This window comes from Corapipo altera, unplaced genomic scaffold (genome assembly GCF_003945725.1).
Source record: "Corapipo altera isolate COAL_440 unplaced genomic scaffold, ASM394572v1 268, whole genome shotgun sequence".
Classification (NCBI taxonomy): Eukaryota; Metazoa; Chordata; class Aves; order Passeriformes; family Pipridae; genus Corapipo; species Corapipo altera.
The window spans coordinates 9,061,726-9,072,525 of record NW_020884901.1 but is presented as its reverse complement, the minus strand read 5'-3'; the positions used below and the strand labels follow the sequence as shown (position 1 = coordinate 9,072,525).

General features: G+C 53.3%; 1 protein-coding gene across 1 annotated transcript in view; it reads left to right on the top strand.

Moving 5' to 3' along the window:
• The first annotated feature begins 79 nt into the window (after positions 1–79).
• Positions 80–10,800, top strand: part of LOC113950443 (collagen alpha-1(I) chain-like) — an 87,888-nt gene continuing 77,167 nt past the window's right edge. Inside the window, 1 exon segment of the mRNA XM_027650303.1 lies at positions 80–176. Within this exon segment, the coding sequence (XP_027506104.1) occupies positions 80–176 (97 nt within the window).

Sequence of the window (10,800 nt, the reverse complement as noted above, 5' to 3'; positions counted from 1 at the left end):
GGGCGGGGGCCGGGGCCGTCCTGCCCCGGCGGCGGCGGCGGGGCCGGGCGGGGATGCGGCGGGGCCGGGGCCGGGCACGATGCTCGGCGGGGCGCTGGTGCTGGCGCTGCTCTGTGCCCTGCCCCTGTGCCCGGCGGGGCTGGAGCCCCCCGAGACGGGCTCCGGGCTGGACACAGGTACGAACGGCGGCGGGACGGGATGGGGGGGCCGGGGAGCTGCGGGGGCATCCCGGGCCGGGGGGATATCCTATCCCCGCTGGGATGCACCGGGAGCCCGGGCACCGGGAGCGGGGAGAGGGGGTTGAGCGGCCGGGACCCCTCGGCGGTGGCCGCGGCTCTGCAGGGATGCGGTTCCCGGGGATGGGGGCGCTGGGGGTGCATCCCGGCCGTGCTCTGGGATTCCCGGCTTTCTTGGGATTCCATGGGGTAAACGTGACCCAGCCCAGGTCCTGCCCAGCCCTCACACCGTGACAGCGTCCTCCCCAGCCTCGCCACCGTCGCGGTGGGAGGTGTTTGCAGACGGGCACCCCAAAAGGGAGTTTCTCCACCCCACATCTGCCCTGGGGGCAGAAAGGCTTCCCCCAGTGCGAGGGGCTGCTGGGGGGTGCTGGGGGGGCAGGCAGGGTAGGGCTGTCTTTGGGGGTGTCACTGTGGCACAAGGGTCCCGTTGGCACAGCCATCCCTGGAGCGGGGCTGGGTCCCTCTCCCTGCGGGTGCCGGGATTGCTGGGATTTGTGTGTGTGGCTTCTTGGATGCCTAAAATCATGGAATCATGGAATGGTTTGAGTTGGAAGGGATCTTAAAGCTCATCCAGTTCCACCCCCTGCCATGGGCAGGGACACCTTCCACCAGCCCAGGTTGCTCCAAGCCCCATCCAACCTGGCCTTGGACCCTTCCAGGGATGGGGCAGCCACAGCTTCTCTGGGCAACCTGTGCCGGGGCCTCCCCACCCTCTCATTTGACTGAACATCATCCAGGGGTGTGGATTTACCCTTTGATCACTGCTACCCAGGCTGGGGAAGATCCTGAGCTCAGGAATGTTTTCAGGTTTTATCATAGTTCCAACTGGTGCGTGGGGCAGAGCCCTCCAAAAGTTCAAGTTTCTCAGGCTTTGGCCTCAAACAAGACACTTCTTTGGTGCTGAGGCTCCTGCTTTCCAGCCAGTCCCTACTGATGGAGCAGTTCTGCTCCAAGGAAAGCTTGTGTAGCACAGACACAAGAAATATCCTCAAGGAGCAGGATGGGGAGTGAGGGGCAGCCACTGCAGAGCTTGGCTGGCCTTCCTGACCTCGGAGCTGGGATTGGCTCCCTGAGCCAGAGCAGGGACCTGTGGCATTCCCGGGGCTGGCTGGGGGCTTTGTGCACTGATCCCAAGTCCAGTGGGGAATACTGAGGTGTGGAGGGAGTGCCAGAGCAGAGCAGCTCCTCACTGGAGCTGGGACTTGGTGTTCAAAGCTGGTGAGACCTTGCTGAGGTTCCACATTCCCTTTGCTCCACGCAAAGAGGACACGGCATGTGGCAGTTGTGACACTTTCGGGTTGGGAGGAAATTAGGATCCATTTCTTAGGTGGATTCATTAGGAAATAAGGATCCCTGTCTTTCCTCACTCCAGCTCAGTCAGGATATGGATATTTCTTGATGCCTCCTGCTTGGGTTGGGGCAGCCAGCACTTGGTATCCCTGCAGCATCCCTGCCATGGAGGTGGCACCATCCCCTCCCTGGAGTCCAGGTGGAAGGGTGGTTTGCATGGATGGTACTTGGGAGAGGTCAACATCTGGGTACCTGAGCCCCAGCTGGGGCTTTGGGCTGTAAAAGAAGGAGTTTAATCCATCTGGGAGAGAAACTGGGCTGAGGCCATTTGTTGTGTTTGTAGCCATCACCAAAAGGATGTTCCCTGAGGGGCTCAGGAGGGCTCAGGGTGCCAGAAATGGGTGGGAAGAGACTCCAGTGTGCTGGGAATGGGGATGCCTGGTGTCCAGTCCCCTGGGAGCACTGTTCCCCTGGAGCACAGCTATGCTCTCTGAGCAAACAGTGAGGGTGAGCTCTCTGAGCTCAAATCCATCCCTTGAGCTCTAATCCACATTACCTGGAGCAGCAGGTCGGCCTGGAGATGGTGGAGGGGTTGATTTTCAGGGGAGCAATTCTTGAACTTGCACCTCTTTTGTGTGATTTCATAGAATCCCAGAATGGTTTGGGTTGGAAGGGACCTTAAAGCTCCTCTCATCCCACCCCCTGCCATGGGCAGGGACACCTTCCACTAGCCCAGGTTGCTCCAAGCCCTGTCCAACCTGGCCTTGGACACTTCCAGGGATGGGGCAGCCACAGCTTCTCTGGGCAACCTGGGCCAGGGCCTCCCCACCCTCCCAGCCAACAATTCCTTCCCAATATCCCATCTAACCCTGCCTTTTGGCAGTGGGAAGCCCTTCCCCCTTGTCCTGTCCCTCCATCCCTTGTCCCAGGTCCCTCTCCAGCTCTCCTGGAGCCCCTTCAGGCACTGGAAGGGGCTCTCAGGTCTCCCTGGAGCCTTCCCTTCGCCAGGTGAACCCTGCCAGCTCTCCCAGCCTGGCTCCAGAGCAGAGGGGCTCCAGCCCTTGGAGCATCTTTGTGGTCTCCTCTTGTTCTTTTTATTCTGGGAGCTGCAACAGTTCCCGAGTGAGGCCCCTGCAGTGCTGTGGGTCCGTGATGGGGAGGGAAAGGTGGCACTGGCAGATCTTTGCTGGATTTGGGATGTTCTGGGGCTGCCTCTGGGGCACAACATGAGGGTCTGCAGGGCTTTGCTGAGTTCACCCCCCCCCACTCAGAGGTGCTGTGTTCGAGGAGGACAAAGTGGGAAAACTCCTCAATCCGTTGGCTCTGGGGCTCCCGGGAGCTGCTTTTCCCTCCTGAAGTGCCATAAATAAAAATTGCAACCCTGCCCTGCGAAACACAAAACTTCCCCAAACCACCCCAGGAACATCCCGCCCGGGAACGGGACCCAGAAATGAAAGCGCACGAACAATTTGCCGTTAATTAAAGCTTAGAGTCGTCCAATTAGGATCTGCTTAATTAAGGAGCTCGTCTGAAAACGAACCACTTGGCTCCTGCAGATGGGGATTTCTTGCTGGAGGGTGGGTGAAAATAGTCTTTCAGGAAATTATCCTGCTGGAGGCCTGATGCTGTGAAATGTGGGATCCAGAGCTGTGCAGCCAAGCCCCTCAAATCTGGGATGTTTGGGATCCATGTGCTTGTGTTGAGGATGTTTACATGGACCTGGTAAAATTACATTGAATCTCCTGCAAACACACAAAATCAGGTGTAAATTGTGATGTGTTTGTGCTGTGTGTGGGTGTCTGGTTGCATGTATTTGATATATACTTATATATATAAATTATATAAATATATATATAAATATATATATTTATATATTATATATTATATATTATTTTATATTATAGTATATATTATAGTATAGTATATATTATTATACTTTTTTATATAGTATATGTAGTATATAATATAAAATAATATATAATATATAAATATTTTATATACATAATATATACATATTTTATATAATTCTATATATTCTATTCTATTATAGTATTAGATTGTTATATGTTATATTATATATATGTATATTATATATATGTATATTGTATACAGTATATATAATATAATATAAAAATATGCATTTTTATAGAGAGAGAAATATATATTTTTATATATCATGTTGGTCTCTGTGCCTGTGTAAAGCTTCACAAAACGATGATAACTTTAACCAGTTTCAAGTCAAGGTTCTTAAAACTCCAGAAATACCAGAAATGGGTTCTTCATGTCACCTCCATGTGACCTTCCCCTCTGGAGGGTCATGGAGTCCTCCAGCAGGCAATTATATGGGATTGTTAATTTTTTTCCCCCTGACAAGACCCTAAATTGTGCATTTAAAGAGGCACAAATGCAGGGGTCACTGCCTCTCCCCCGTCACCCAGAGCATCTGTGAGCCTGTTCTGGGAGGGAGAGCAGGAAGGACTGAACTTTTGGGGCTCTCAGGAGTTGTGAGAAGCCCAGACAGACCCCACGAGGGTATTTTGACAGCACAGCTTTTATCCCCAAGGTCCTCTGGGGGCTCCTCTCCAAGGATTTGAGCACCAGAGGGTGGAGGGAAGAGCCCACCTGGGTTTGCTGTGCTTTGGCTCCATTTGAAGAACCCCTTTATCTGAAATCTGAATTTCCTGAGAATCCATTTCCAGGGTTACCTGCTGGATGAAAAAGAGCCCTTTTCCACCCTAAAATCCCCCAATCTTTTTGTCCAGGAGTTGTTGCTTCTTTCCCTCAGACAAAGGCACAAACAGCCCCTATTGCACTTGATAATTTGGGGTTGTTTGCTTGTTCCCCCCCTTGCACTGAGCTGGGGGCAGGAGGTGCCTCTGGCTTGGGTGCTTTGGGAACTCAACCTGGAAGTGGCTCCAATTTCCTCTGGAGGAGAAGGCCCTGCCCCTGAGGTGACACTGCCTTCAGGAGTGGCATGAGGGGGACATTTTCATTTTCTTCCCAAGGTGATGGGAGACACCTGACACTTATGGTAAAGCCATAAGGGATGGGGACATGGGGACACTGGGGAACAGGGACACTGGTGGGATTGGTTCATACCCAGAGCTGGCACCACTCCAGGGTACCATGTCCAGCTGCCTTCTGCTGTGCTGTTTAACTTTGCCAAACCTGAGCTGTTTGCCTTGGAAAGTCTCTCTGTTACACGTCTGTCCCACGCTGAATTATTTGAAAACTTCCAGCCCAAACTGCCCAACCATTCCCAGGATCCCCAGCCATTCCCAGGATCCCCAGTCATTCCCAGGATCCCCAGCCATTCCCAGGATCCCCAGCCATTCCCAGGATCCTCAACCATTCCCAGGATCCCCAGACATTCCCAGGATCCCCAGCCATTCCCAGGATCCTTGTCTTCAGCACAGATTGGTATTTCTGGAAGCTGAAGTTTGGCAACATGCCCACGAGATCCTTCCAGATTAGACCAAGTTGTAAAATCTTACATTTTTTTCAGCAAGACCCTTCCAGATTAGACCAAGTTATAAAATCTTATGCCTTTTTTTCACCAAGTTATAAAATTCTAAACTTTTCCACAGGCCTCATTTCCTAAAACCTTCCTCTCCCTCTGGATCCAGGTGTGGATCCTGCCCTGAGCCAGCTCTGGCATTCCCAGCCCATATCCCCTTCTGTGCCACCACGGAGCACAAAAGGATGCTAGTGCTGCTTCCACTCTATTTTTTTTTTCCATGTTAGTAGGTGGGAATCATCCCATTTAAATTCTGGGAAAGGTTTTCAAGGGTGAGTAAGTGCTGTTCCTCAGGGGGAGATTTTCTAGAGGAGAAGCATAATGGATAAGCCACATGCTGCAGGTTTGTGATCAGATCAGCTTACCAGGAGCTGAGCCAGAGGATACAAGCATCATTCCCATGGAAAAATGAACAGCCTGAGCATGTGCTGTTAGACCTAAACCAGAGCCTGCCCTTGTTGGAGCACTGACAGGACCCTCCAGCTCCCAGCACTCAAGCCCAAGCTAAGCCAGGCTTGTTTTAGGTTTGCCTCCAGAGAGGTGGAAGATTCCAGGGGCAGACGCAGGGTTTGGTGTGAGGAGCAGCTCGGAGTGGCTGCCCACACCCCCTTCCTTGGGCAGGCTCCCAAAAAGCTCCTAATTTCTTGCAGGAGGAGCCACCATCTGCTCCTGGTTGAGGTCCTGGCCGTGGGGGCTGATGTAACGTCGTTCCACCCTCGGCTGAGGAAGCTGGAGCTCGTTGTGTATGTTCAGTGTGACATATATATATAAATATATATATACATATATATGCCAGGAATCTTGGCTCTCTCAGCCCTGCAGTCAGTGCAGGACCAGGGGGGTGGCACTGCCTGTGTGGGCAAGGGGTGCTGGCTGTGGGAGCACTGGCAGGAGCTGGGAATGGCTCAGCTCTGAGGAGAGGAGCCCATCCCTGGACACTGTGGTGTATGGGGTCGTTTGCTCCTCAGGGGGTTGGTTTGGGGCTTGTCTGGGAAGGAAAACCCTTTGGAGAGCTGGTGGATATCAATGGATTTTTGGGTGCTGGGCTCAGCCCTCGTGGCCCTGGCTGGGTGCAGGCTCAGGGCTCAGCTCCACAGGGAGGGAGGGAGGATCCCTCCTCCACAGGGATGCTCTGGCACCTGGCAGGGTTTGCTGCTGTTGCAGCTCTTGCCCAGGCAGGTGGGCAAAGGGGCAAAGGGGCTCTCCCTGGTCCTTCCTGTCGGTCCTGGCAGTGTGTTGGGGGACAGATGTGAGCACAGAAATTCCTTCCCCTAAAAATTCATTTCCTTCCCCTAAAAAGAGAGCAGATGGATGTTCACCCAACCTACCTCCCATATAAAGATTTTTTATATTTTTTTCGTGCTTTTCTCCCTATTTTTAACCAAACCAGGCTGGTCAGGCTGGCTCTGTCCCCTTCCTTCCCATCACACTGAGCATGGGAGAGCTCAGGGGGAGTCTGAGCATCCCTGGCCCTGGGGCTGCTCCATGGGGTGGAGCAGCACGGTGGGACCCGGTGCTGCCCTGGCCTCTGCTTTCCTTTGGGGTAAGTCAGGAATTCTGGCAGAGGGAAGTGCTTCCTGATTGCCAGCTGGTGGCAGAGGGATTCCTTGTCCCACTGTTCCTTCATTGTGCAAGGGCTCCATTCAACCTGTGACGCTGAAAAGCTTTGCTCTCTTCTGGTCGTCAATTAAGGAAAAAATACCACTTGAAGACTTAAGCGCCCTCCTCCCCTGCCCTCCCCGCTCCAAGAACTCGGGAGAGCAACAAAGTGACAAAAATCAGCTTCTGTTTAGGGCACATCAACCTTGACGGTGGGTCTCTGCCCACAATGCCGGTAATTAGTGCAGCACTAATTGCCCACGTGGAGCTTTGCCTCTGCCCGGGTCCCTCCCGGCGGGGGAATTCCTGCGGGGGTTAAAGGGCAGCTCAGGTCACAGCCAGCTCATCCTGCTGCTGCTGGGGACCAGGGTGCCCTGGGACCCGGCTGTGGGTGCTGGGGGGTGATGGGAGGTGGGTGGCAGAGGGGAGAGACAGGTGGGATGGAGGGGTGCAGCAGGACAGAGGGAGGGGTCAGGATGGAGGGACACAACAGGCCAGAAGGACATGTCAAGATGGAAGGACACAACAGGCTGGAAGGACAGGCCAGGATGGAGGGACGCAGTGGGACAGAGGGACACAACAGGACAGAAAGATACTTCAGGACAGAGGGACACAACAGTCCAGGAGGACGTGTCAGGATGGAAGGACACACCAGCCCCTCCCCCTGTGGCCACAAGTGTCTTTATCTCCTCAGCTTGGCCACGGTGACTTTACAGAGGCTGCAGTGGCTCCAGGGGAAGGAGAGCCAGGCTTGGCTGTGCTGGGTTGTTCTTCTGGTTGTTCTTCTCCCTGATTTCCTCTCCCCTCTTCTCCCTGCCCCTGGTGCCTGGAGGGGGCAGGGACACCTGAGGTGCCAGGATGGCTCTCTGGGTGGCTGCAGGGTGTTGGAACCCGGGCTGCTCAGCAGCCTGACCCCCAGCAAACCAAATCCTGGGACCATGGGATGACCCAGGTTGGGAGGAACCTCAGGAGATCATCTGGTCCAAGCTCTGTGGGTGAGGGAGCCCAGAGGAGATGGTGCAGCACTCTGTCCATTGTGTCCTGAACATCTCCAGCCATGGGGAGTCCACCCCGTCCCTGGGGAGGTTCTGAGACTGATTGTTCTCCCCGAAAGAATTCCTTCTTGCATCACTAGCCCAGGGTGCTCCAAGCCCCATCCAACCTGGCCTTGGACACTTCCAGGGATGGGGCAGCCACAGTTTCTCTGGGCAACCTGTGCCAGGGCCTCCCCACCCTCACAGGGAGGAATTCCTTCCCAATATCCCATCTAAACTCATCCCCTTGATGAGAGTGAGCAACACATCCCCTGTAGGGAAGGGCCAAACCTCCTGTAGCTTGTGTAGCTCTCACAGCTTCCTGGCCCCACTTTGGGGAGTTCCTGTGAGTGCTTTTCCCAGAGCCTGGACATTTTCCCCTCAATGGCACAGGAACCTGTGCCACCATAAAAACAGGTTGGCAGGAGCTGCTGCTGCCAAGAGCAGAGTAGTGGGGTGAGGCTGAATCCCATTGCCATGGAGGATCAGCCCATTCCCAGGGTGGTGGGAACCTCTGTGTAGCCTTTTTTCGTGCTCTAAGGAGCCCCATAATCTGCATTTATGTCCTCTTGAGAGCTCTGTTTGGCAGTGGGAACCCAGCACTAGGGATGTGACCTCAGTTCATGCCCTTCTGAACCTGCTGCAGGGAAACTGGGCACAACTCAAACAGATTTAGCCCAGGGAAAAACACTTGATTTTTGTTGCTTTCACCAGAGCGTGAATGAAGTCATTTTTAAAAAAATATTTTTGGTCTTTTTAAATCATCCAAATAGCAGTTTCTATTTTCTTAAAGGGGAAAAAAAATGTAGGAAGGTGATTAACTTTTATGTGTTGGAAGCTGCCTGCCCTCCTGACTGGCACTACCAGAGATCCACCTCCCCACTCCCAGATGTATCCTAAACAAGACATTGAGATGAGGCATAAAATATTTCCATGGGCACTTGGAGAAATAGGAGAAGGAGGGAGGTAATACATGGCAGAGGCATCTTAAAGCACTTCAGTCCCAAACTCATCCATGACACGTGCAGGGATAATCCCTCCTGCTGCTCTGCAGGGAGGAGGATGCAGCTGATGCTCCTCCCCAGAGCTGGCAGGGGAAACCTGGAGAGTGTGGGGGGAAAGCAGGGAAGGGCCTGGGATCTTCCACACTGGATGGTTTGGATGGGATAAGCCCAGTATCCCTGGTTATTTTAATTTTTTTGGGGTGGGGAAAGGTCTGGTTGCTGGATACCCAAAGGCCTGGCTCAGAGAGAGGATGGAATGGGGTTTGAACAGGATGATCTTTAAGGTTCCTTCCAATCAAAACCATCTTTAGGGTTCCTTCCAACCCAAACCATCCTGGGATTCTGTGATTCCATGGCTGGGGATGAGCCAAGGACCCCAAGGGTCCCAAGAGCCCCTTTGAGGGGCTCCATAAATGTCAGTGCAACAACCAATGTCATGTGGGCGATTCCTGGGAAATGGAGCATCCCTTCAAAGTGTCCCTCTGAAGCTGGGACCAAGCTGGGCAGCAGTGGGATGGGGTGGCTGTGGCACAGAGCAGGGCTGTGACTCCCTGATTTTTGGCCCTGGGGTTTTTTGGTTGTTTCTCTGCCCGTGGTTTCCAGGGATTGATGCCAGACAGACACCTTCCCTCCTCCTGCAGGGATCCGAGCTGGGATCTCTGCAAGACAAAACACAGCCAGGCAGTCAGCTCTGTTCCACCAGCTCCTCTCCTTCTGGCTTTTTTTTTAAATTTTTAGCCTGCTAGACATGATGTTTGAAAGAAGGGCTGATATTTTGCCAGCTTTCTCTGTCTTACACTTCAGCATTCCCTCTCTCCCAGCCCTGGCACTACCAGGTTTGTGCCACTGCAGTTTGAGCAGAGAGCTCTGGATTCCAGTGGAGAGCTGCAGGAGGTGGTGGGCTTGGAGCAGATCCCACCAGCTGGGGAAAACTGCTGTGCTGCTGGTCAGGAGCTGAGGGGGACAGGACTTGTCCCTGGAAGGTGTAAATCAGAGGAGATGGAAGAAATCTCAGTCTGAAAATCAGAGAGGAGTAAGGAGAATTTATTGGGATATTCTCTCTGTGGGACTCAGAGCTGATGTGTCTGGGGGAATGGGAGAGCTGGGGGTGTTCACCTGGAGAAGGGAAGGCTCCAGGGAGACCTTGGAGCTCCTTTCAGTGCCCAGAGGGGCTCCAGGAAAGCTGGAGAGGGACTTTGGACAAAGGATGGAGGGACAGGACAAGTGGAATGGCTTCCCACTGCCAGAGGGCAGGGTTAGATGGGATACTGGGAAGAAGTTTTTTATTAGGAGGGTGATAAAACACTGGCACAGGTTGCCCAGAGAAGCTGTGGCTGCCCCTGGATCCCTGGAAGTGTCCAAGGCCAGGTTGGACAGGGCTTGGAGCAACCTGGGCTGGTGGAAGGTGTCCCTGCCCATGGCAGGGGGTGGAACTGGATGATCTTTAAGGTCCTTTCCAACCCAAACCAGTCTGTCATTCCATGATTTCTATCCCTCTACTAACAATAAAGTGTGTTTATACAGAACATTACGAGTACATGTGACAGGTTGTGGCTGTTCAGAGCGAAAGACATACATTTTATTATTATTTTTCCTGCTTTCCTGCTGCTGAGCCTTTGTTCCTAAGCCACATTTTCCATGGCAGCTTCCTCTGGGAGTGGGAAATGCTTGATTAAAGAGGCAGGTTAAACGAGTTGCCATCCAACAAAGGCATCTGTGCCCGGGAGTGAAACCTTTCCTTTGACAGAGCTGCATTATTAATGGTTTTTTGAAGTCCTTGAATGGATCAATTAAACAGCTGGGCTTTGCCCGTGGAAATGCTGGGCTTTGTTTTGGCGGGGGGGGGGGGGGGGGGGGGGGGGGGGGGGGGGGATGTCGCGGGGCTGAGTGAGATGTTCTGTAATGAGAGCCATTAAAAGGTCATTAGCGATGCGCGGGGGTTTGGAAGGCAGCTCTCGCTTTCTGGCAGCGAGTTTTGTGTGAGCAGATTGTTAAACAACTCCTGGGCTTCTTCTCTTTTTTTTTCCCTTCCCTTCCCTTCCCAAACCTTCCCAAACCTTCCCAAACCTTCCCTTCCCAAACCTTCCCTTCCCTTCCCAAACCTTCCCTTCCCAACC